Genomic DNA, 26928 nt, shown 5'->3' with positions numbered 1-26928 from the left:
TGTTTGGTTATTTATTTGGCAATGCATGACATCTCTGCAACTTTAATTAGAAGGAGTATTACACAAAAATGAGCAAACATGGGAAGAAAAAAAAATACTTGTAAAGTAAATTGTTATTAGAAAAATTGACTTACAGCAATCTCTTACATATCATATGGCCATCTTGTCCCATTGAATCAAAATATTTGATGGTCTCTCTCCTCATGTCTATAACCTATCATCAAAATAATAGTATTAATGGAACACTCACATTTGCTTTCCTTTCTTCTCGCCTTCTAAAAATGAAATAATGAGAAAAGCCAACAATGCGCTCACCACTAATGCCCAATGTACTCTGATATGAATGGGCACTAAGATTATATCATGCTGAAACAAGTCCACTTGTTTGGTCCATCTTCTGACCCCATTATAGCCCTCAGAACTTAGCTTGGGGTAGAAAAAAGTATTAAACGCATACAGTACTGGAAAGCCCAGTTGTTTATTTCTCTCCATCAGAAGGTTCATATAGAAGTTAATAACCTATAAATACAAGAAACAATGAAAGAAAGAAAAGAGCAACGATTAGATGTTTATCTGTTAAAGAGGAGGCAGCTGTCATGACATCATGTGGCTAAACTGCTGGGCTGTAGAATTTGCAATGTGTCTCCAGAACTGCTAAGACCTTCACTCCATGTAAAATCTGCACATTTTACCTGGGTTGCTGGTCTGATCAGGATATTTGGAAATCAAGTCTAAGTACTTCCATTCCTGCCACGTCCCCCACCTGTGGGCCCCCATGACCCGAGCCTCCTGATGAATCGTGCGAGTCTGCAAAAACCCCACAGCACCCTCTTAGATAAGGTGGAGGCTGTTTCCGAAGCTTGCTTTGCAACTCTTGTGTGTCAAGATTATATCAATGGTACAGACAGGGAAGAAATCAGAACTGATGTGGACCAATGTATCTAGAAATTTTTCAATGTTGCACGACAAATAGAATCCTTTTTCTTACAAAAAGTGTTGCGGCCATCTGTCCAGAAACCAGAGCAATTAATTAAAGAGGTTGTTTCAGAACTGAGGAAATAAGTACTAATTCAGAAGCACTTGTATAAACTGTGACACTGGCAGCAGGTTCTGGAGGACATTAATATACAATGCACACCAAACCCTGCTGAACTGCCTCAAGGATCTTCAGCATAGCTAGAAGCCCTGCTTCAGCTAATTTCCCTGCACTCATTAGCAAACTTGAACATGGCATGGCATTCAAACACCAGAATGACCTTTGTTATACAGTGGTGCCTCGCAAGACGAAAATAATCCGTTCCGCGAGTCTCTTCGTCTAGTGGTTTTTTCGTCTTGCAAAGCAACCCTATTAGCGGATTAGCGCTATTAGCGGTTTAGCGGCTATTAAAGGCTTAGTGGCTAAAAGGCTATTAGCGGCTTAGAAAAAGGGGAGGGAAGCGAAAAAATCGCAAGACTTGCAAGACGTTTTCGTCTTGCGAAGCAAGCCCATAGGGAAATTCGTCTTGCGAAGCACATCGAAAAATGGAAAACCCTTTCGTCTAGCGGGTTTTTCGTCTTGGGAGGCATTCGTCTTGCGGGGCACCACTGTACCAAACAGTGTAGAACAGATGCCCCCGCCCAATCATGTCAAAGTCCTTACCAAGCCAGGATGGAACACTTAAAAGAGCTTTCCTTTCCAAGAATTCAAGTCCACCTCACAGCATGTGACCTTGCCACAAGAAAAAGTTAACAAAGTTTTGACTAGAATTAAAAACTTGTATTTTACCACATCATTGAGCCACTGGTGGTCTCTTAGTCTCTGGATGTCTCCACGTGTAATGTTCAGCTTGAAGGCACTAGTCAGGACTTCGTTGTCGTCGCCACAGTTCAGCACATTCGCTATCTCTCTCTCCATATCCTGGAAGGGCACGTGTAATGCTATTAGATGCATAAGTAGAAAGCAGCAGGCAGAATTAAACTTCCCATGTTTAGGAGCAGGAGTGGGGACAAGTCATGATATCTCTAGTTTGCTCAAATTCCTCAGATTATAAAATGATGCTAAAGCTCTTGCTTGCAACATGTTAAAGGTAAAGGTAAAGGTACCCCTGCCCGTACGGGCCAGTCTTGACAGACTCTGGGGTTGTGCGCCCATCTCACTCAAGAGGCCAGGGGCCAGCGCTGTCCGGAGACACTTCCGGGTCACGTGGCCAGCGTGACATCGCTGCTCTGGCGAGCCAGAGCCGCACACGGAAACGCCGTTTACCTTCCCGCTGGTAAGCAGTCCCTATTTATCTACTTGCACCCGGAGGTGCTTTCGAACTGCTAGGTTGGCAGGCGCTGGGACCGAGCAGCGGGAGCGCACCCCGCCGCAGGGATTCGAACCGCCGACCTTTCGATCGGCAAGTCCTAGGCGCTGAGGCTTTAACCCACAGCGCCACCTGCGTCCCTTGCAACATGTTACATACTGAATATTGCAGCTTGGGTTGCACCTGAATCTGAACAGCTAATTTAAAATAATAAGTTACTGCTCATGGGCATAGTACTGAGGACAGAAGAAACCAGTGGCATTTGTTCAGGTCAAATAGCCCATCAGATAGGAACTTATCCCAATCAACCCTACCACAAGAATGGTACCTCTGTAAGGTAAGGAAGGCTCTTTGTAGCCTTGTCCAAGCTCAGATATTTCTGTTCTTCTGTCTCAACTACAGAATGCCTTCCATATGATGATTCTTCCTGACCCAGGCTTAACCTAAGTGACACATCCTCTGATAGATCATTTGTCAAGCAATGCTTTAAACTCTGTTAAAAGAAAATGGACCATTGTGAAATACAAGTCTGTGACAGGCCTGCTCATGGGAAAGGAAAATTCAATATATTCCAGTGCCATCTTTAAGATTCCACTAAAGCTGTATCCTCAGTCTATTAGTCTAGTAGCAAAACAGGGACTCCCACAGACATGATCTCTGCATACTTGAGGTATGTGGAAATAAAAATACAAGTATGGGAAGGAGTGACCTAGTTGAAGCCCTAAACTTTATTGTATCCCAAAGTGGGGATTCCCTTTGCACTGCAGTGGTACCTTGGTAGTCAAACGGCTTGGCTCCTGAACAAATTGGCTCCTGAACGCCACAAACCCGGAAATAAGTGTTCCGGTTTGCAAACATTTTTCAGAAGCCGAATGTCCGAAGCGGCTTCCGCTTGGGTGCAGGAAGCTCCTGCAGCCCATCGGAGGCTGTGCCTTGGTTTTTGAACTGTTTCAGGAGTTGAACTGACCCCTGGAATGGATTAAATTCAAGAACCAAGGTACCACTGTATATGGATTACTTAAGTTCCAAGTCCACAAAATGAGGCTTAGCACATTAGTCTTCTAGCAATACAGCCAAGTTATGGTTGCAAGATCCTTCCCCCCAAAATATAATATGAAACACCAAATGTGTGTTTGCTGAGTTGCGCTTATGGAAAAGGTCACTGTTTTGATTTCTACAGCCTGGCAGATTGCCATCTGCAATCATCAGAGACAGGTACAACATTGATATGTGACACCCTGCAGAGTCCACCACTGATGTCTGCCCTGGGTTCCTCTGTTTCTCAACAAAACTGACTGGGTATTCTGTAAAGATTCAGAAAGTGACATCAGCAATCCACAAGGAGCAATCAAACCAGCAAAGCTGACTAGAAGAGCAGAACAAATCTCAAGAAGCAAAATAACCTGAAGTGAAATCTCTGACCTGCAAACATCCTTGCTTCCTCTCTCCATACTCTAATATTCCTCCCAGCATCTTACATTGTATATTTGTGATGTATTTTAATCCTTATAGGCTGTTATAGGAGCCAGGTTATACATAAAATATTAATCACATGGAAAAATGTAATTATGCAATGAAGGACAAAAGCTTCACTAGTACAGAAAAACGACTCACCTCTTTTTTATGTACTACTAATTTTTTAGGTTCTGGAGTTCTTTCTGCTACTGTCACTGAACTGAAAGAAGCAAAGATTAATTCACGGCAAGAAAGATGGATTTTGCTAAGGCAGAGGGGAAAACAGTTTTCCCATGAAGAAGAAAGCATACTGGCATTTAATTCCTGCTAAAATCAATGCTCCTTTGTTCCCATGAAAAGCAGTTGCAGCAATGCTTGTGTGGAAAGAGAAAGAATGAAGGAACAGCAAACTGCAAAAGTGTATGAGGCAACGTCTATAATACCTAGATGAGTGGCTCATCCCTCCAGAAGCCAAAGTTGTACAGTACAGAACTAGACAAACATTGCCAGGTGGTAAGTTTTTAGTATAAGAAAGAAGTTTGACTAGGCAGTTACGATCCCATTAATATGGAAGCTGGTGAAGATACTTTGTTTGGAAGGGCTCCAGAACTGAAGGCTAGAGAATAAAAAATGTACCTAGTAAATTTTCATTATATACAAACAGCATGGAACTATCTATCATTTCATCTAGTTTCTCTCTACAAAATTAAGATGCAGAAGCTTTAGCAACCTAGGAAGCCACAGAGGTTAGATGGCCACCTAACATGGTTGCTTAGTTGAGATTACTGTATTGCAGGAGGCTGGAGCCTGAGGATCCCTTCCAATTCTAGAATTCAATGATTCTAAGATGTGTTCCTGCCTACATCCAGTCTGGTTTTGCCCCCAAGCAGTACTTCTCTTACTCCTTATGTCCTAAAACGTGTATCTATAGGAGAAAGAGAAATAACAAATAAATAGAGCCATTGCTAACAACAGCTCACATACTGTTTTTATGGCTTCTAGGTTAGCCCTAAATCCACCTAAGTATCAGTGCTCTAACACTTCCCCTTGGGGAAGTTAATGATACAACTAAGTACTACTCATGAGAATAGTGTAAAAGCAAAACCTGACGCACACAATGATTAAAGGTTGTTGTGCTCTTGCATCAATGTGCAGCCAATCAACTCCAAAGCCAAAACCAGCAATTTTTTTGCAACAAGATTTTCACATACCTGTTTGCTGCTCTTTGAGGGCACAGGCAGCCAAAGTTTGTGACACCTTTAAGGAAAAAAAGTGCAATGAACACAGTATTTTAGTCAACTGTAATTTTAGCACGGCACTGAGTGACATATTTAGAAAAGAATTTTAAAAATATTGGCTGCCATACTCATTTCACATGTAAATAATTTCTCCTCTTAATAATATGCCAAGGAAACAGCTTCTTATTTCAAGTATATCATAAAGAATAATAAACCAATAAGCTATTTCTGCCACCTTATGACAAGACTCAATTTTAATGTATATCTAATTTACAGTTGTTGTTTTTAAAAAAATTAAGCTGTGGGTGAACAACAAAATATGCATGATTGGCTACCTATACCAAAGTGGATTTTAAAAAGGAGAGAACAAAGTACTTATGAACTTATGAACAAATTTTAACATCACCTTTAGTGATCCTCTTATAACCATCTAAAGCAGGAGCGTGACCTTTTTTGGTTTTTTATCAGAACTTGCCTTGAAAGCCAAACCTGACTAGTAATCACTGCTGCCCACCTGTCCATTACACGACATCATTATGACACCATGTGATTGACAGGCACAGGCACACAGTCAAAATCTCTTGTGGGGGTTCCCATATTAGAGGTTACCGTCCACACACTTCTGCTGCACTTTCTGCTAGTATGCTGGCACCTCAGTAAAACCTCGTCTTACTGTTTTTAGCAGAGTTTCCCCCCGGAGGCAGACAACAAGAACAGTAGTCATAGTCAAAGTTCTCAGTCAAGAGCTTCTTTATCTCTTGACTGGTCACACAAGCATTTCTATTACAAATACATAAACTATTTGCATTCTTTCTATAACTCACCAGCACGGTATAAACTCAGTGTGTGTGTGTGTGTGTGTGTGTGTGTGTGCTTTCTCCACGCTAAATTTGCAGCCTGCAACTTCCTCCCTTTAATTGCACCTCCAGCTGACACCAATCAAGCCAAGACTGCCACTCCCACACACTAAAGGAAATTCCAGAAACCTTTTTTTAAAGGAACTTTTATCTGTTTCTTGAAGAATGTTTTCCTAACATCCCAAGCACCTGCTGCTTTTGAGAACTTCTTTCTGGCCATTGCCCTAGTAGCAGGAAGTGCTTGGGAAGGAAATTGGCTTCCTTCTCTCTCTTCTGACACCAGTGAGGTGGGGAAAAGCTCGTTTTCTCTTTTGATGGAGAGATAGAAAGCTTTGTCTGTCCCTACCTTCATCCCGCCAGTGACTTAAGCGAAAGAAGCCAGCACCTTCTGCTGTTGTGTGAAGCCTTTGGGATTACAGGAGAACAAGGCATAAAAGGGAAGCAGAGGAAGAAGTCTCCTTCCGTCCCTTTTAAGCCTGATCTTGCTGCAGTCTCAGTGGAAGGGGGAGGGATACTAGCAAAAGCTGTGGAAAGCCTTTGGGAAACTCACACCTTCCCTTTTCACTCTCTTATCCCTAGCTTAATCTTTGCTCATCAGCAGGAACCCTGTCCACCTGCCCATCAGGAGATGTAGCCAGCTGAGGGAAAATGGCTTGGCAGGCCAGGTTTGACCTGAGCGACTGAGGTTCTCCACCCCTGGAGTGTGTATAAGCTACCACCCCGCCTGTGCGCTTCTTCAAATTAACAATTAAGTTCTGCCATTTTCAAAATATTAGCCAGAAATTCAGTGTAACTTTCAGAGACATTGCATCTCTTAAATATGTCTTCTTACAGGAAAAGTAGCTTTAGGAGGAGTTCCTATAACATCATGAATGCAGATAATTATCAGAGAAAGCTGTGTCATTATTATTTTTTAGATGCAGGAAAAAGCATATGAACAGGAGGAATAGCATAATTTAACTGAAGTATTAATCACTTTGAATGATTAAGATGGCAAATTAGGTTAGTTTAATATACTGGAATGCATCAACCAAAGTCTGAAAGACTGGTGATTTTCCCAAGCCTTTCAAGTTAGTGTGCAACATAAGGAGGAAATATAGCAGTAAGAAAAACTGGTAGAACTGAAAGTGTATGAACTAGAGGTTAGAGTTTGATTTAATTATATACTTAATTATATACCTGTATAGTGCTTGTATAGTACCTACCATTTCTTGGTGTGTCAAATGAAGGGTCATCGATTTCTACACAGCAATGAGATTTTAGCGGCTGATGGACTTCACGCTGGACACTTGGTTTAGCAAGAACAGAGATAAATTATATTTTCAGCTAAGGAAAAGAATCCTCAAATTTCAACATGGCATTGAACAAATACTGAATACTGAACACACATAAATACTGATACTGAAAACAAGGTATCATTCAGAGTTAGGTAAACCCAAAAGGATCTGAAAGGAGGATAACCTATTAGCTAGGTTATCTGAGATTTTTTGTGTGAAGAAAATGCGAATGCCCCTTACTGGGAAGATAGCTGAAGAAGTGGCTTCCTGCTACACCTGAAAGTGATCAGATTGCCAACTGCAGCTTCCTCTCAGCGTGTAGCTCTGCACAACCACAACTACTCACTGATGCTAACACCTATTAGTTCCTTGATATTAAAGACACTATTGTTGCCCAAGTGCATGAATTAAGGAGATATTTCAAATCCAGAATGCCAATAACCTGAAATTAACTATCTGTTTTGACTTCCTCAATGCATGTTAACCTTCACCAAGAAACACATGAGCCTATTCAAAAGAAAAACTTCATTATTTCATTCTTTGACTTTATTAAAATGTTTTTATTAGGGACTTACTCCAAGCACTTTGCTCTTGTGGGAGAGGAGTGGTTTTTATAGCATTTTTCTTTTTCTTGTTCCAGCAGCTGTTTGTATTTTTCTCGCTCCTCTCTCTGTACTCCCTGGGAGGAGACAAATAATGAAGTTATTTATCATTAAAAGGGTGATGATATTCATACCTGCATTATTCTAAACATACTCCTATATGTTACAATGATATTCTTTTATTATTATTTATTAATTTTGCATACCGCAATTCATCTGAAGATCACAGGGTGGTTTGCAACATAAAAATACAAAATATATTAAATACATTGTTGTTGGCTGTGGTTTTAATGGATCTTTTCAATATTATTTAATTACATTTTAATGGTTCATCTTTTCTATGTTTTAAAGCTTTTTCTATTTTCTCATTTCCTGGACTGGGAAAAATGTGGGGTATAAATCAATATAATAATAGTAATAAGAATACTCCAGCAGTGTGCCTCAATATGCAAGTTCTCAGGCCAGCCACCTATAATCACTCTGAAAGACAGATTCAAAGCAATAGCAATCCACATAAAGAGAACTCAGATACAGAAATCTTATCTTATCTTATCTTATCTTATCTTATTTGGGAGTAAATTCCCCTGGGGAAAAATAGTAAGCTCTATTTCTGAGCAAACATGCATAGACCAAGCTACTGATCCATCCAACTGATCAAGTGGACCAAGACCAATTGATCCTCCCAGTTCATATAGGATGGTTATATATGAACATGGGGCCATAGCTCAGTGACAGACCATCTGGTTGGCATACAGAAGGTTTCAGGTTCAATGCTAAACATCTATAGGAAAGGCTGTGAAAAGCTCCCTTTCTGAAACGCTGGAGACCTGCTGCCAGTCAGTTTATAGAAAATACTGAGCTAAATGGACTAATATTCTGATAAGGCAGTGTCCTATGTAACAGGAAACTAGATCAGAGATGGCAGATTACCAGATCTGCCACCCAAATTATCATTTCTCTACTTCACTGGTTCAAACTGAGGCTTCTTATTGTTCCAGAGAGAATATTAGTAGCTGATATGCAACTGAAATCAAGTTGAAGAACATTGGTTATTTTTGAGGAACAGAAAGGACAGTTAATATTTTATTAAAAACGGAAGTGTAATGGAGGTGGGGGGTGGGGGGAAGCTACATAATGGCCCACCAACCAAATTCTGGTGGGCGACCTAGTGCCTGCTCAGATTATTGCACATAATGGTAAGGTAGAGCTTGAGCTGAATCCAGGTCTTAAGCAAGAATGCATACTCTGAATCACTTAACAATTAAGGCAAACCTGAGTGTTTGAAAAGATAGTGAGTTTGTACTCTTGGCAAGAGGGATGCGGGTGGCACTGTGGTCTAAACCACAGAGCCTAGGGCTTGCCGATCAGAAGGTCGGCAGTTGAAATCCCCACAACGGGGTGAACTCCTGTTGTTCGGTCCCAGCTCCTGCCCACCTAGCAGTTCGAAAGCATGTCAAGTGCAAGTAGATAAATAGGTACTGCTCTGGTGGGAAGGTAAACGGCGTTTCCATGCACTCCTCTGGTTCACCAGAAGCGGCTTAGTCATGCTGGCCACATGACCTGGGAGCTGTCTGTGGACAAACGCCAGCTCCCTCGGCCTATAGAGCGAGATGAGTGCGCAACCCCAGAGTCGTCCTCAACTGGACCTAACGGTCAGGGGTACCTTTACCCTTGGCAAGACTCTCTCACAAGAAAAATTTAACACATATTAGGTGTCCATGAGAGTTCTAGGGGGAAATTCAACTACACAAACTGAAATCAGTCTAGCCCTGATCTAAGAAAAAAGATGCAATAAAATGTAAAGGATGAAAACATACCATCTAACCAGCCTTACTGAAATACACACCACATTTAAATATCTTGTAGCCATTTCTCTATTGCAAGGCAATTCTGTACATTACAAGCTTGCTGTACATTACAGTGGTGCCTCGCAAGACGAAATTAATTCGTTCCGCAAGTCTTTTTAAAATGCTGGCAGGCGGCAGCGAACGCTTCGCTGCCGTCCCCCAGCATTTTAAAGACTTCTCCGCTGTCCCGGGGCAATTTTAAAATGCTGGCGGGCGGCAGCGAAGCCTTTGCTGCCGTCCCCCAGCATTTTAAAAACCCCGGGACAGTGGAGGACTTCTCCGCTGTCCCGGGGCGATTTAAAAGCCCCCGGGAAGGCAGGCATGGGGGACAAAGACTTTTGCCCCCCGCCCGCCTTCAGAAGAGGTCCAGAGGGCTCTCCAAGCTGCGGATAGCAGCCTGCTGCCCCGCGCGAGGGGCGCTCTGCTTACGAGCGCCCCTCGCGCGGGGCAGCAGGCTGCTATCCGCAGCCTAGGCGGGAACTCTTCTGAAGGCTGGCGGGGGAGAAGGGCTTTCCTCCCCACCACCAGCCTTCAGAACAGCCTTCTGAATGTTGGCGGTGGGGAGGAAAACCTTCCTCCCACCGCAAGTCTTCAGGACAGGTCCGGGAACAGAGGGGAAGGTGCGCAGTGCTTCTCCTCTGTTCCCGGACCTGTCCTGAAGGCTTGCGGTGGGAGGAGGGCTTTCCTCCCCACCACCAACATGCAGAATGCTGTTCTGAATGTTGGCGGTGGGGAGGAAAAACCCTCCTCCCACCGCAAGCCCCGGGAACAGAGGAGAAGGCGCGCTGCGCTTCCCCGCTGTCCCCAGAGATTTCCCTATGGGCTTTCGTCTTGCAAAGCAAGCCCATAGGGAAATTCGTCTTGCGAAGCCGCTAAAAAATCGGAAAACCCTTTCATCTTGCGGGTTTTTCGTTTAGCGAGGCATTCGTCTTGCGGGGCACCACTGTACAAGCACTATATATGTCAGTGGACTTGCCTCTTCCACCGTACAGTGAAGTTTCCTTAGATGTCTTCCAGTCTCTGGAGGGGAGGTTTCTAAGAAATGCTTGTGGGTAGCAATTTTCCATGCTGGCAAGCACTCTTGAACCGAATTATGGCTTTTCTTGCTACTCTTTTTGACATTACATTCATGCCTGGGAGGATGAAAGAAAGCATTACAGAATTAAGAATGCTACAAAAACTTACAGGTTTGCATAATTCCAAGTAGTGCATAATAATTAGTGCCTATCAAAACAGATTGAAAGAACAGAAGATTTACCTCAGACAGGTTTTAACTCTGTGACAATCAGTTACCATCTCTTCATTTGGATGCATACTGGTACTGCAACCAGTTTTTGTATCTATAAAAAAGAGGAGGATTTACCACAAATAATTCTATAGACAATTGCTGTGCTGATCCCAGAGGATTACCAAACTTCCTTTGGTAGATAGGAGGAGAACACTATAGACCTTTAAGGTTGCTCCTAGAAGCACCTACTCATTCAGGTAGAATAATCTGAAGGCTCCAGCCTGCTGTTTTAGAGACAAGCTGTTATGCCCGCACATAAGCGTGTCTAATCATACGAAAGTGGGTGTTGTTGAGGGCAGGCAAAAGCTGTCCTCCTTGCAAGCTAATCCAGTAGCAAGGAAGGGCTGGCATCCATTATATGAGACAACAGGTGTGAGTCCTCCTTGCCAGCAAATGACTTGCAAGGAAAGCTCCAACATGCTCAAGCCCTTCAACATAAGCAGATCTGCTTACAGCACGAGTGGGGAACCTCTGGCCCAGAAGACAAATACAACTCTCTAGGCCGCTCTATCCGGCCCTCAAGACCCTTCCAAGACCACAACCCTCTCAAGCCCTGCTTTGCATTCTCCTTTTGCCTAGCTAAAATGTGTCCTTCAGCACTGTTTTAATGCCTCTTGCTTGCCTGAATGGGGGATGGAGACATTATTGTGTGTGCCTCTGTATAAAAACCTCTGACTTTGATGTTGCTGGAATGTAGCCTATTTTACAAATGTAACTGTCACATCTGCCCAACTTTTGCTCTAGCCCTGCTAACCACTGGCAGGTGGCCCCCAAAAGGTTGCCTGACTTACAGGTAACCAAACCCACAAGGAAAAGAACAGAAACATAATAGGACAAAGAAGAACAAACTGTACATGCACACACAGGCTGAAAGACAACAACCAAGGCAGACCAACCTAAGCTAGTATCATTGAAGGTTATTCCATGCCATACAATAATGTCTCAGCACTTCTTAACAAGTGAAAAAATAGTTATAAATACCATACAGTGAGGGAATAAAGTATTTGATCCCCTTGGAATCTGCTGGATTGATTGCTTCTGTCAACAGGTGTCTTTTGTACTGTAACAAGCTGGGATTACAGGTAAGACCTCTCCCTTACAGCAGGTGTTTCTAATCTCAGCTCGTAACATACAGTAAGGCTACCAGGTAGCCTGGTTGATAGGGGATGAAATACTTATTTCACTCATTATAATACACATCATTATAATGCAAATCTCTGACTTTTGTCTTCTGGGGGTTTTCCTGTTGTTATTCTGTCTCTCACAGCTACAATAAACCTACCATTAAAATTATGGACTGGTCATTTCTTTGTCAAAGGGCAAACAGGCAAATTTAGCCAGGGATCAAATACTTTCCCACCTCACTGTATATGAAGGGAGTATAACCACTACATGAGAGAACAACAAAAGACGAAGACAGAGTGCACTCTTCAATGCTTTGAGTATTTTGAAAGAGTTTGCTAAAGCAATCATAAATGAAATGTAGCGACATTACACATCACTTACCCAATTCAAGCTTCTGCATCCCAGAGAAAGGTTCCATCTTCTTATCATCTGAATTACCAGTTCCATTTGAAATAATCTTGAAGAAAGCATATTTGTTTTTGTAAGTATTTTTCCAGACATGTCAAATGTACAAACCCCACAGTTCCCTGGACTGCTCCTCTTCCAATACTTTGGATTGGAACAAACAAACTACATTAATTACTGCCTTCTAGTCTCTCAATCCCCACATTCTTTCTGCCATTTTAAGCCATCAGTGACCAGGGCACAATCATGCATGCACAAGCCCCAATAATTTCACTCATGTAACTTGAGAAAAATAGCATCAGGCTCAGGTGTGTAAAGCTGCAACTTATCCTGAATGGGTTGGCAGAATAAGAGGTGTGCTTTTAATACATTTGTAACAAAATGCTTAACCCTGTGTGTCACTTGATATGATTCATTCACAGTTCTCTGTTTTCACAACCGGAGCCATAAACACACTGATCTCAGATTAGAGACCTTAAGAAAGAATAAAACAGTAACAGGCACTTACTGTGCAACAATACACTTGGAGATGTATTAGCAACATTTATATTCATCTATGCCATAACGTTAAGAGCCTAGAGTGTGCAGAATTGGGGGTTTTGTTTTGTGATATAAGATGTTGAGTTAATAATTGAATGGTAAGGTGTCAGATCCCCAGAGATCACTTTCACCCCTGCTTTTCATTCAGCAGAAGAACCAATTCAACATAATAAAAGACACAACCTCTGACCCCACAATTATTTCTCTTAAGCTGGGCAATTAATGAGACTCTTTTTGCCACAAACCCCTTTGGTCGACAATTCTCCAAAAGGGCAACAAGCAAGTTTTACCTAAGAAAAGCCAAGCAGTCCAGCAGTGCATGGGCATTTCTCATGGCCTTCCATTCATACAGCCCTACACTCTCGTCTTAAGGGCCTGCAAGAAGAGTTCTTTCTTAGCCAAGGTCTATTTCTTATTTGTTGCCAACAAAGGTCCATATAGTAAAAGCTATGGTTTTCCCAGTAGTGATGTATGGAAGTGAAAGCTGGACCATAAAGAAGGCTGATCGCCAAAGAATTGATGCTTTTGAATTATGGTGCTGGAGGAGACTCTTGAGAGTCCCATGAACTGCGAGAAGATCAAACCTATCCATTCTGAAGGAAACCAGCCCTGAGTGCTCACTGGAAGGACAGATCGTGAAGCTGAGACTCCAATACTTTGGCCACCTCATGAGAAGAGAAGACTCCCTGGAAAAGCCCCTGATGTTGGGAAAGATGGAGGGCACAAGGAGAAGGGGACGACAGAGGATGAGATGGTTGGATAGTGTTCTTGAAGCTATCAGCATGAGTTTGACCAAACTGCGGGAGGCAGTGGAAGACAGAAGTGCCTGGCGTGCTCTGGTCCATGGGGTCACAAAGAGTCGGACACGACTAAACGTCTAAACAACAACAACAACATTTCTTATTTGAAGGAACTGGGGTGATGAGAAGAAAATTGTGCAGGGAATTAAGCTTGTGATGTACAGTGCCAGAGGAAAGCCTATCCCTAAGAATCCTTTCCACTCAAGTGAATTCAATAGTGTTGCCACTCCAGAGAAACAGGGTAGTAGTTCAATGGATCTAATTTGGTTTGAAGGTGCATATCAAATCTGTAAGTCTCTTCCCAGAATGCATACAAACCTCGTCTGTAGTTTCTGCATGCCAATCTCCAGTCTGAAAATACTTAGTTGTCAGATGGGAAGGCAGTTTAATTAGAGAGGCAATCCCCTGATGCAGTGTTTCAAAAATACCTAGGAAAAATTAAACAGACAAAAGGGAGGCCTCTCATGAATCTCATGTAGTACAAAGTAGCATCGTAGTCATAAGGTGAAAACACCTTATGGACTAATGCTAAAGGCTAGTAGACTGAAGGCCCAAGAGGTACCACAGAATACATTCACACATGGCAATATGTATATTTATGGAAACAAGTAATCTTGTCCTCCTTTTGCTCTCACCAGAAGATGAACTGGAGCAAAAAAGGAATAAGTTAGATACAAGATTCTTAAAAATGTATACTAATAAAACCAAGACTTCATGGTCTGGGACACTTTTTGTTTCCTATAAGCAGATGTCAGTCAGGGTTCCCAAGGCTATTCTGGCTCAGTGGTCAATGGTAATACTGGTTTGGGTTATCAAATGTCAGAATAAGGAGTATCTAAAGGGATTGCTACCATTCTACATGCCTTTTCTGTGGTGGCATCTTGTCTGTGGAACGTTCTCCCCAGAGAGGCTCGCCTGGCGCCATCATTACATGTCTTTAGGTACCAGGCGAATAAAATCCTCTGGCTGGCCATTAAATAATCTATGGCCTGTTAAACAGGGGTAGGGCTGTTATTATGATTATTTTATCATTATGTTGCCTATTACCTTTTAATTATTATGCTGCATAAATTATGTTCTTAATGTTATTCACCACCCTGGGATCTTTGGATAAAGGGTGCTATATAAATCAAATAAATGAATAAATTTTGTTATAAATTCTCGTGGTACAGCAGCTTTCTGAAATTATTCCCTCATAGAGCAGCAAACCACGTGAATGAAACCCAATTTGATGGGTGAAGCAAACTAAGTGAAACAAAATGCACTACAAAATTGAATGTAGGCATCGGCTGATGCTACTTACTGTCACAAAGTCCTTCATGTTTAGGTTCAGTAGACCTTTACATGGTTTCAGAACTGGGCTGACTTCCCTGGGGCTCCAAGATTTGCAAGCCCAATTTGCAGGGTGTCCCTCTGCTCTTATCCAGAGAAAGAGAGATTTTGCCTAATTTGGTGGCTCTCCTTTCTTGGTTTGAACAGAGACACATTCCTGGTTAGCCCCTCCAATATGAGGTTTCTGAACTGGGACCTTACTCTTTCTGTACTGTTATTTAGTGCTCTGGCAATTTTCCAACTAAAGCCCCTCTTCTATGTCTCTGCTGGATAGTTATGGCAATACAAAAAATGCCCTTGCATTTATTGATTTATAAACAATATTTGAATAAATTTGTGCCCTGACCAAGTCTTAATAGCACTGACTTTCCATGTTTGCACAATGTTGGATTTTTCACTTGCAGTAAAGAATGAGTTATGGCCATTTGAGACAGCTGTGAAATCTCTGTGGGAGGGCAGGGAAAGAAAAATATTTTAAGATCTACCTAATTATATTGCAGTAATGACAGGGAGTTGTCAAAAACAAGACAAAAACAGTCAGTTACACCCAAAGCCAAAGTGCTTAAGATATGGGAAGTGATATAACAGGTATTACCAAGCTTCTGCCTTTTTGCTTGCTTCTCATCGGGGTCTTCAGCATGCCACCAAGTACTGTGGAAGAAATAGGTAAATCTTTTTAAGAAATGAGGCATTCTAAGCTGAGTTACTTGTTGCCAAGAGACCCATGATTTCAGCTGCTGCAGATGTCACTTTGTTTTTGACCATCAAATAGTTGATCACATATCTGCAAGCTAAATTCCACCCCCCTTTGACAGCACTATACATCAATAAATAGGATGATGCTTTATCTGCAACATTTCTGTGCCATTTTGCTAGTATCCTGTGGCAAAAGCACTGAGTAGGGCTGTGCACTGAAAACAAGATTTGGTTCAGATCCACTTTGGCACTTCAGAAAGCAGAATGGTTCAGCATGGACCACTTTGGAGGGCACTTCATCTCATGCTTGAATCAGAAACTAACTATGAAAAATCTGAATCTTCATGTCTGCTCATGGACTATAATTGAGAAAGTTGTAACTTGTTTCCTTTTTAACTTTGGTTCCTATTTTCCTTCTGCAAGAAGGAAGCCTGCCATTATTATTCTTACAAACAACGAAGATATGCTTTAGTAAAGCCACAGCAAGTAACCACATCCATATTCCTAACAGCAATAAAAGCATACTGAAGTCTACCTAGAACCACAGCTGTCAACTTTCAGATTTGAAAATAAGGGATCAGCAGCCTCACCTGTCCCGGGGACAGTCTACAGGATATCTAACAATCCGGGGTAGAAGTGAGAAACGGCGCTGGAATAAGGGAATTTCCCACAAAAAAAGGGAAGGTTGACAGCTATGCCTAGAACCAATGTCTGTCTTTTAAATACAGCTTGGTGTCTTAAACATTATTAGCAAGGATGTGTATGCAGCACAAACAATTTTGAAAGTTTGTAAAAACAAACAAACAAACCGTAGAAGTAAATTTTTGCTAAAGCTGAAGATAGATTTTCGGGAGTTGCAGCTATTTGTCTAGCTTCCAGACTAGTAAGGAAAACTACTCAACCAGAAATATCTGCACCTCTCCTCTGACATCTTTACCTTAATACAATAATATGCAGATTCTAACAAGCCTGCATTGCCAATAGACCAAATCACACACACCACTGTGTACACAGCATACATTTAAAGCACCTTTTCTCCTCCCCATAAATTGTGGGAATTGTGATCTGTTAAAAGTGCTAGTAATTGTAGCTCCGTGGGGTAAAGTTCCCGGGATATATTTTTTTTTAGGGGCGGGGGAAGGGGGCGTGCTTTAAACGTGCGAAGCGCTTGCAACCAAAGCCCCGCTGAACACACAGTCCGGCATTCTTGCCAACTCGGAGAGACGGCCTGGCTCGAGGCATGAGACCTTTGAGGCTCTTTCATTCAGCTCCCTAAGCCTCTGAGAACAAAGAGGGCCACGCAGGGAAGGGGAGCGCAAGAGGCAAGCTGGAAGGCATGTCCAGCGGCTGCCACAACCGGCCCACCCTGAGGCTAAGCAGACCCTCCCCTCGGGGCCCTGGTTCCAACTAAAGCCCCCTCTGACCTGGGGTGGCGCCTTTTCCGCGGCCGAGGGAGCGAAGGCTCCGCGTCGCGGCGATAAGGGGGAGAAGGGAGCAGCCAGGAGCGCAGCGCCTGGGAGAGCCATTTGTACATAGGCCTCAGCCACAGCGGCCGGCCCGGAATTGCGTCACTTGTCCGCGACCGGCGCGCAGTCAGTGACGAAGTGATTAGGAAGGGAGGCTGTTTATATACTGTATATCTATATTTCGAAACTTTTCTCTTCACCCGCCGTCTGCACTAAAAGAAAACAAAGTGTGCGCTTCATATGCATGGTCATAGTATTCTCTCACTTTGGGCCGAGCTCCATGTCTGCAGTCCTGCTCCTCGCGCACCCGTCAGGCGTCTTTCCATTCGGGTCTCTACTGCCTGACGGGCGGGGGGAGGGAGAGACCCTATTTTATACCACGCGGGTGCGGAGAACATAGGCGGGGGGACCACAGGAGCCAGTAAACGCGGAGAACGCGCGCTTTTTCGCAGCCCTGTGCCTTCCCCACCCTGGTTCCCCTCCACTTCTTTGCCTGCCTTTAACTCCCGTCAGCCCTCACCATGGACCGTCCTGGCTAGGGCTGATGGGAGTTGAAGTCCAACAGGAACCCCCATAGACTCGGAGGCCGGGATGGCGGGCGGCCATTTTTACAGGAAGTTGTGCTGTGCGTCGCCACGTCCCTCCTTTTCCGTTCGTGAGAGGGACGGGGCGCCGCGTCACGCGGGGGCAGGTCCCGGAGTTCCCCGCGCGGCGCTTTCCGTTCCTCCTCGTTTTCTGTTCCTCCCGGCGGCCGTTGTGAATGCTCCGCTATGCGCTCCCTCGGAGGGTTCTTGCTGGTCCTGGGGGCGGCCACGGCGGCGCTTTACTTGCTGTCGGTGCGGCTGCCCGGAGAGCCGCGCGCGGGGAGCGGGTGAGTGGGACTCTTCCTCGGGGGCTTCGAGGCGGTTGTGGCTTGGCGGGGGCCCCGCTCGTGGAGCTGGGATGCTGCGCTCTTCCCAGGGAGGAGGAGGAGGAGAGGCGAGCCTCGGCTTCATTAATGCCTCAGCGGCTTCTTCTCTCTTCGGGATTGTTGACTTGCACTCACTTGCCCCGAGAGCAGAAGGTCCTGGGTTTTTGCTGAGGGCGCCTGCGACTTTGATTGACAGCGAGCCTAAAAATACACCGCCGCCGAAATCCGATGCTACCCTTCGCGTGTGCGGTGCTCGGAAATGTGCTGCTGCATGCTCTGAACTAAGTTTAGGTGTGTAGGAAGTTGTTATGAAACAGCCTCGAGATGTTCAAGTGGTCTCGGGTACCCGCTGAGCTGAAGGGAGTTGGTGCCCCCTTTCACCATACATTTAAAGCACGTACACACTAATAATCCTGGGAACTGTAGTTTGCTCCTCACGGTACTGCAAATCCCAGCACCCTTAACAAACTGCAGCTCCCAGGATTCTTGTTTTTTTCGAATGGGGGGGCGGAGAAAGAGGGATGTGCTTTAAATGTATGGTATGTGTACACAGCTGTAAGTAATGACTTGTGGACTTTGGAAGGCACTATCCTCTTATTCCAAAATTGCTGACAGATTGATTGATTGTAACAAAAGCAGTGGTGCAGTCGTAAGGTCATTTGTACTCTAGACTTAATAGTTGTAACTGGAGGCTCTTCAGATGGTAGTGTGTGTTGTGACACATCCTTCAGTATCTCGCACCACTGAGCATAAGCTGTGTTTCGGTTTTGTATTTGATGCTGTTTCAAGAATGCTTGTCCCACAATAAATCTGTTAGTCTCTAAGGTATCACAGCATGTTAAAATTTATTCAGCAACATACAGTACTACTCTTCAATCATACATGCCTTGGTGCATATTTCAAATGACTTCTTGCTGCTTGTTCATACATCCGTGAACTTGCAGTGGCAAGCTCAGCCACAGAATAGCATTTAATAAAGAGCACTCCACACTTCAGATGCCTTGCTTCAGGCAACATCTTGCTATCTAAAAGTAAGAGTTGTAGAGGTCTTAAAGCAGAAAGGGTTGGGTCTTTCCAGAACAACGAATATAGCTTAGTGAGAATTGAATGATCCTTATGACTGACCTCTGTCAGTATTTTTTAGGGGATCAGCCTCTCATTGTAGAGAATATCACTGATTTTTCCCTCATTTCCTTTTTACTTTAGGTTATACACATATCAGGAATTTGAATAGCTGTTAAGTTTTAAACAGTTGTAAAACCAGCGGCCTGTCTTTGCCACAAAATCAAAGCTAAGCAGTAGCCCACCATACCCCACAGGTACCAGAATTCACTGCAATTCTTTTCTGCAATTCCTAACTCAGCAAGTATCTTGTAGTAATTAAGGCTGTATTTTAAAAAATGTAATCAACTGTTTGCTTCAGCAAAATATGTTGAAATCTGAACATGATTGTTTTCCAATTTGAATTTTCATGAGCAACTAGCGATATGCAGAACTGATGCATTTCACAGACGGACAAATCCTGAGCACTGTGGAAAAAATACAGCCTAAATTATAACTCTCCTTCTGTGTTAGACTTCATTTAAGGAGGATTCTAACTTGGAATTGCTGCCTCTGATGAATCTCACCAATGTATACTGTACTAACAATTTAATACGTGGCTTGCTTTCTTAATTGTCCAAAGTTTTAGTAACTAGCACCTTCCTTGCTTTGCTGAAATGTTGCACCTTTATGTTCTGTGTTAGCATTAGGCCACAAGGTAAAGATACTACACTTGTTTCTGCTTGAAAAGTTAATTGCTGAGTTCTTGTTGAAACCAAGCAATGAATGAACGAATGGCATGAATAACTGTGTGGTCACAGTTTAAGAGAAGGGCATACTGTTAATGCCAGAGCTATGGCTGATTGCATGGACCTGAAGTATGTTTACAGCCTACTAGATTCTTGAATTGCAGTAAAGTTGTGAGGTAGAGAAGTTTATTAGGCTGACCTGCAGACAAGGATTTAGTTCTTAGAACAAAGGAAGAAGAAAAGGAGCAAGGTGATTACTATCAAAGGGGAACCATATGTTAGTATTCATGTTAGAAGCATGCACATAGACTTCAGTTAAAATACAGATAAAAAGCTCAACATTTATTAAGTTTTATAATTTCTTATCTCTCTCCTGATTTTCCACCAGCATGAGCATGCACACTAAATGACAGTATACTTTCAGTATGTTTATCACTGCTTGTTTCCAACACGCACTCCATTGTCCTATCTCTGAAAGACTGAGGATGGATGACAGGATGTATCTGATTCTCTATCCCTTCAGTAGTATAGAGGCTTACCTTGAAGCCAACAGGAAATGACCCCACTGACCAGTGTCCTTTGTGGAGTTTTAAACGCCCAAATGACTCTTTTTGAGTGATGGAAACAATGGGCCTCTGTTTCTGCCTAGTATCCTGTCCTCTCTTGGGGAAGGTATTCCTTTGTACAGTTCCTTACAAACTGAACCCACAGTTTCCTGATGCTTCCTGATTTTAGTTCCCTCTTCCTGTAAACACACACACACCTGTGCCTACACAGTTGTGCGGTTGAATTGTTATTTTACTGCATTCATAGTGTGCATGTGTTCTGATTTATGCTATTATTCTTGCTGACTATCTCAGGCATATCCAGCTATAGGTTTGTTGTTCTTGCCTGGTTGACATAACACTGTACTGTAGGCTACAGTATTCTGTAACCGCCTGCTGACCAATTCCTCCCTCTTCTCCCATCCTATTGGGGCTTATGGTATTTTATAATATTCACAGTCTTATGTAGATTTAAGTGGTACAGAAATAGAATTTGTAGTTTCCAAAAGAAGTTGGGCAACCTGAGACCTGACATGGCAGTTCCCTCACCACATTCCAGATGATCAGGCACGTGTTGCAAGAAAGCATAGTGCTGTTGCAACTTGGATACTTAACTTTTTTAATTGTCCTACAAAAGCACACGTTGCAATAAATATGTTAATATTTAAGATGACATGGTACTTCTTGCTTCATTCCCCTTATTTCATAATTTTCCATGTGTTTGTCCATAGAATGAAAACACCTTCATTGGCAGCGTATGTTCACAACTGAACTGATTATCCTCTTTATTTATCAGGTCACTAAAGTTTCCTTCAGACCTAGAGGAACTGCAAAAGCTTGCAGAGTTTCTACGGTACTACAATAGAGAACACCATACTTATGTGCTGCTACTGTTCTGCAGTGCCTACCTATACAAACAGTGCTTCGCCATACCTGGCTCCAGTTTTCTGGTATGTATGATACCTGCAAAGCTCCATGCTGCTGAAAACCCATCTGGTCCTTTCCCCCACTTTCAGTGCCTTTGGAAGACTTGCCTAATAATTCCTGGAATGCCACTTAAAGCATAAAGGGACCCCTGACCATTAGGTCCAGTCGTGGCCGACTCTGGGGTTGTGGCGCTCGTCTTGCTTTATTGGCCGAGGGAGCCAGCGTACAGCTTCCGGGTCATATGGCCAGCATGACTAAGCCGCTTCTAGCGAACCAGAGCAGCGCATGGAAACTCCGTTTACCTTCCTTACAGAGTGGTACCTATTTATCTACTTGCACTTTTGGGGGTGTTTTCGAACTGCTAGGTTGGCAGGAGCAGGGACCGAGCAACGGGAGCTCACCCCGTCGCGGGGATTCGAACCACCAACCTTCTGATCAGCAAGTCCTAGGCTCTGTGGTTTAACCCACAGTGCCACCCGTCAACTAGAGGCTAGATTACACTCTTCCTAGGGCCTGGGCTACTCCATTCACATACAAATATGTTGAATTCTATATTTGTGGAAATTCCCTTCGACCACCCACAGCAGAATTCACTGAGAGCAGGCTTCTTCAAACTCGGCCCTCCAGATGTTTTTTGAGACTACAATTCCCATCATCCCTGACCACTGCTCCTGCTAACTAGGGATCATGGGAGTTGTAGGCCAAAAACATGTGGAGGGCCGAGTTTGAGGAAACCTGACTGAGAGAGTTACTATACTCTTCAGAAGAAATTGTCAGAGTTCAACATGCATTATTAATGCCTAAACTTCCCAACAACTGAGATTGTCCTCGTGAATAACTGATTTTAAAACTAAGCTCAGTAACCATCCAGTAAAATTTCCTAAAAACTAGATAAAAATGAGAATATAATACAAATATATTACAGACAAAAAAATTAAGAGAGTCCGGGTAGCTTGGGTGTAAACCTAAGTTTTTAAGAGGTGCATTATTGTCTCTACCTCATGAATCAGAGGGAAGGCATTTCAGAGTATGTGTGCTGCATTGTCACCATGTAACAACCTGCTGATCAGCCAGCAGGGTCTTCATGAAAAATTGGCTAGGCATGTACTGGCAAAGGCAATCTACCAAGTTGTTAAGAGTTTTAAATGTCCATATTAAATGTTATATGTAAAAGTGGATTTTCCACTGAGCAAATCAGCAGCTGTCTGGTCACCCCACATGTATCGCACTGCAATAGTCTAATCGATAGTTCCTGATGGGCAGATCTACAAATGGGTTTTAGTTAAGAAAGCTAAGTAGCACCTCCACCTACTGTGTATCTAGCTTCCAGTTGCCAGGGAGGTAGCATAAATATTTTGCCTTTCTGCTTTGGGGACTTCCTGGCTAGAAAGACACTGCCGGACTGATCTAACAGAGCTGCTCTTGTTTCTATGGTTCATAGAGTCCTTCATGCTTTCCCCACAGTTTATTATGGACTGGATCACTGTCTAGTTTTGCTCTAACAGAACATCCTTGCTGGGGCTCTCTTTGGACCATGGATGGGACTCCTGTTGTGTTCTGCCTTGACTTCTGTGGGTGCCACTTGCTGCTATGGGCTGTCCAATGTGTTTGGGAAAAAATTTGTCACCTACTATTTTCCTGATAAGGTGGCCATGCTTCAAAGGAAGGTAAGTCCCAATCACCTATAATATTTTGGTCAATGCTTTGTGACTGGGTAGTGCATTATAGAGTTGGAAGGGACCCTGAGGATCATCTAGTCCAACCCCCTGCAATGCAAGAATATGCAGCTGTCCCATATGGGGATTGAACCTGCAACCTTGACTTTATCAGCAGCATGCTCTAACCAACTGAGCTATTCAAGTCTAGCTGTCAGGAATCTGCAGCCAGTATGTTACAATACAATAGCTGGAATTAACAGAAAACCCTTCTAGTGAAATGTATAATTTATAGCTCTTGTAATATTGTAATTGCATATAGAAGGGGATTCCAAGGCTACATTTATGCTACCTATGTAGGCCTAACTACTGAAACAAAAAGGGGTTTGTAGCAACCCTCTAGTCTAGACCAGGTGTAGTCAACCGTTTTTTTACCTACTGCCCACTAATGCATCTTTCTTGATGGTAAAATTTCCTTACCGCCCACCAGTGCTCGATGGGAGGAGGATTCAGCTTATGCCATAGAACCCCCTACCGCCCACCTAGAATCCCGAAACCCCCACTAGCGGACGGTAGGGACCAGGTTGACAACCCCTACTTATTCTCTACCCTTTTTATTATGCTAGTATAGAATGGTTATATAATTTATTCCTCAAACCAGGTTTATTGGTAGTAATATCAGTTCCTTGAGTGCATTGAATACAAGCTAATATTTGTATTACAAAAATTGTGTATGTATGTATGAGTTTGTGTGTATACACCCACAGTATGACCAGATCTTGTTTCTTTTTTGTCTATGGCAGGTGGAAGAGAACAGAAATTCCTTATTTTTTTTCTTGTTGTTTCTGAGGCTGTTTCCCATGACTCCAAACTGGTTTCTGAATCTCACATCTCCAATCCTGAACATCCCTGTTACTCATTTCTTCTTCTCTGTATTCATAGGTAAGATTAAAAGCACTCAATTTGTCTTAGTACTACCTAATATACTCTTCTCCTCCCTCTTTTCCATTTTAACTGGCAGTGCATGCTTGCTCATTCCCTACCACTTCTAGCTTACCTTTATTGTGTGGGTGTTCCAATTTGATGGACTATTTTTCTGGCAGTAGTGGAAATTGCAATGTGATTATAATTGGAGGTATGCCCATTTGTCTGGGAGCCCCTTGAATGGCATTTAAACTAATGTCTGTTGAGCATTACAAACCATAGTGCAAAAAATAAATAGTTATTGATTTTGATTTGTAGAGAATAAAAAATACTTGCTATTTTTATGGGCTTTTCTATATTTCTTGTCTCAGGGAGACCAGGAAAAACTGGTAGAGTTTATAATCCTCCTTAAACACATGCTCCCTTCATGTGAAAATTGATGATGTCCCTAAGGTAACATTAAAGTACACCAGTTCTCTGTAAGGTACATACTGAAAAACGTGCTTCTCATAGAGTAGCTTAAGACAATATTTTGTGTAGTGCAGGCTCTTGTTGGGGGGAGATGGCAAATACCCTTTAATTGTGCAAGCAAGAAACATTTCCCATTCTTCTTGAGCAGTGGAGAATATTCTTCAAGATGCTTAGTCCAAATCCCAAGTACTTTCTCTCTGCTGACCCTTCTTAGTTTTGTGTACGTATTTTTTTCCTTATACATTCCCAAATGTGTTCTCCTTAGCATTTGCATATTCAAGCTCTTACCTTATTCACAGTCCAAGGCAAGTCTGAAAAATGTGAAAGTTTTGCTTATATGAGTATTCTCTTATTTCTGCAGGCCTCATCCCGTATAACTTCATCTGCGTCCAGACTGGTTCAATCCTTTCACAGATCACCTCCCTTGATGCTATTTTCTCCTGGAGTACTCTGTTCAAGATGTTGGCTATTGCCATGGTGGCATTAATTCCTGGGACCTTCATTAAGAAATTTAGTCAGAAGCATCTCAACTTGGACAAAAATAACCAGAGTGCCCATTTCCTCAATGGGAGAAAGAGTAGCTGAATGGGCTGGGTTAGGACCAGATATTATAGAAGTCTATTTATGGGAAAGGTTCAATTCTCTCCCCCCCCCCCCCAAGCCCATTTTGTTTTTACTGAACTTTAAAATCCCTGGTGCAGGCATGGGCATCTCCTTTCAGTAACACATAGACAGAAAACAATTTCTCCTCTTAGTGTGTGTGTTTTTAAATAATTAGACTTGCAAAACTCATTTTTAAAAGGTGCTCGCAACTGTTCCAATGTGTTCTGTAACAAGAATGCTGTCACTGGAACAGTTTTATGTCATGCGGTTTTGCTACCACTGACTTGGAGGTTGTAAATGATAATACCTGCCTAGAAATTTGAGGTTGCTTCCTACATGACAGCAAATTCAGGAAAAGATCACATACAAAGCACCCCTTGCTGTTGGCAATCGCAGTGCATTCTATGGGACACACGCTTGACTGGCTGAAATACCAGCACCAACAATTGAATCCTGTTATCTTCTCTATTGAGGGAACCCATCTTGAGTGATTTTTCCTCCCTCTGCCTGCTTGGGAATCCCAAAGAAGAAAACTAGGTTAATGTAGGCTATGGGAACTATTGAGTCTTGAAGGACTGATTTATTGGTTTCCTTCCCTTGTAGGCTGGAGAAGTGGTGGTAATGAAGTCCACATACTGGCTTTGTTCTCAAAGCCTCAATACCTTGGTTACTCTGGCGGCAGCAACTGTACTTACTGTAAAGGTAGAACAGGTTTAGTAGAATTACGTCAGTGCTGTTGCTTTTGCAAATCTATGAGATCTAGTTAAGGATGGGTAGGGAGATGAGAGATGCCACTTCTACATCTGCCTTTGTGGGGAGCTACCGAGGTGTAAAGTACTCCTACAATCGTGTACTGACTGCTGATGAAATGGAGTATCTTCCACTTTGTTGCAATTCCCCAGGAGAGTGCACTATGTAAAATGGCTCTGGGGTATCTCTTTGTTCAGGTTTTGTGTCTATTTTAACCTCCCTATCACTTTTTCTGTGCCTCCTGGAAAACCACATTCTCTGCTTATGCTGTATTTTGTCTTCATTGAATAATGGACATGGTTGTGTCGCTAGTCCATTAGATAATCCACTGCTTAAGGGGAGAGAAAACTTATTTACGAGTGAGGTCATCCTTTTTCCTTTGCTTCTTAAGAGTATACTATCAGCCCAGAGATGAAGCCCTATCACTTCATCTCAGTATTCTGCACCCCACCCCCTTAGAAAGTATTTGGTAGTGGTCAACAGCCACTATTACAAAAATCTTTCATCGAGTTACCTTTTTGACAAGGGTCTAATTCTCACTGAAGTTTTAGAGTTGGAAGGGACCCCGAGGGTCAACTGTGAAGTTTTAACTGGGCAAAACCACTACTTCAGAGTACAGGTGAAGATGCGTCTTTTTATGTTCTATACAAAAACAAATAAAATCCCTTCATATAGAACACTAGGTGTTGGTAAGGCAGCTAACCTAGAACCCTTTTTTGCTGTTCGATGTGACAATCTGACCACCTCAAGTGTAAGTACTAGGCTAACGTTTCAGGAACTCCTGCATGGATTGTTGGGTTTCTTGTGAAAATTATTAATCTACCATATCTGTGCTGGAAGAGGTGGCTTTGTTAAACACTTTGCTATCCTCCACTAAAGTAACGGTCTCATGCTAAACTTGTCAACATTAATGACAAGCTTCTCAGGATGGTATTAGCAGACTCCATGTATGTGCTATATGCCAGAGAGATCGTAATAAACACTGATGTAACAATTGTAGCAATTTGGAACTGAGACAAGGGCAAAGAAAAATGTCTGACTTCAATTAGTCTGTGCAAAAATTATGTCTTAATCAAGTGCCTTACCTCCTGTGTGTGTGTTTACATGGAAACTGTATTATCAGATAAATGTTGGTGAAAA

The 26928-nt window shown here is 42.8% G+C and overlaps 2 protein-coding genes across 13 annotated transcripts in view; one reads left to right on the top strand and one right to left on the bottom strand.

Moving 5' to 3' along the window:
• The window catches only part of SENP2 (SUMO specific peptidase 2), a 20215-nt gene extending 2358 nt beyond the window's left edge, over positions 1-17857 (bottom strand). Inside the window, exons 1-14 of one of the 12 annotated variants that reach the window (XM_083741870.1) lie at positions 17734-17857; positions 15647-15702; positions 14038-14147; positions 12356-12431; positions 10820-10901; positions 10534-10694; positions 7688-7787; positions 7041-7123; positions 4952-4997; positions 3900-3960; positions 2614-2778; positions 1766-1897; positions 316-519; positions 135-214 (exon numbers count right to left, since the gene is read on the bottom strand). In XM_083741870.1, coding sequence (XP_083597996.1) covers positions 135-214; positions 316-519; positions 1766-1897; positions 2614-2778; positions 3900-3960; positions 4952-4997; positions 7041-7123; positions 7688-7787; positions 10534-10694; positions 10820-10901; positions 12356-12431; positions 14038-14147; positions 15647-15702; positions 17734-17819 — 1442 coding nt within the window. In that variant the 5' untranslated portion in view covers positions 17820-17857. Of the gene's footprint in view, positions 1-134; positions 215-315; positions 520-1765; positions 1898-2613; positions 2779-3899; positions 3961-4951; positions 4998-7040; positions 7124-7687; positions 7792-10533; positions 10695-10819; positions 10902-12355; positions 12432-14037; positions 14148-15646; positions 15703-17171; positions 17329-17478 lie in introns of those variants that run through there. The other 11 variants (XM_083741871.1, XM_083741873.1, XM_083741872.1 and 8 more) reach the window with 11 other exon arrangements.
• Positions 17805-26928, top strand: TMEM41A (transmembrane protein 41A; the record flags this gene model as incomplete). Its single annotated transcript, XM_083741959.1, is given in 6 exon segments — positions 17805-17967; positions 17970-18084; positions 21255-21408; positions 22891-23052; positions 23844-23982; positions 24797-26928. Coding segments are annotated over 6 exon segments (957 nt in total). The 3' UTR covers positions 25021-26928.

This window comes from Podarcis gaigeae (assembly GCF_964106915.1).
Source record: "Podarcis gaigeae genome assembly, chromosome: 5".
NCBI lineage: Eukaryota > Metazoa > Chordata > Lepidosauria > Squamata > Lacertidae > Podarcis > Podarcis gaigeae.
The sequence above is the reverse complement of the archived record's forward strand: the minus strand, read 5'-3'. Positions and strand labels throughout refer to the sequence as shown.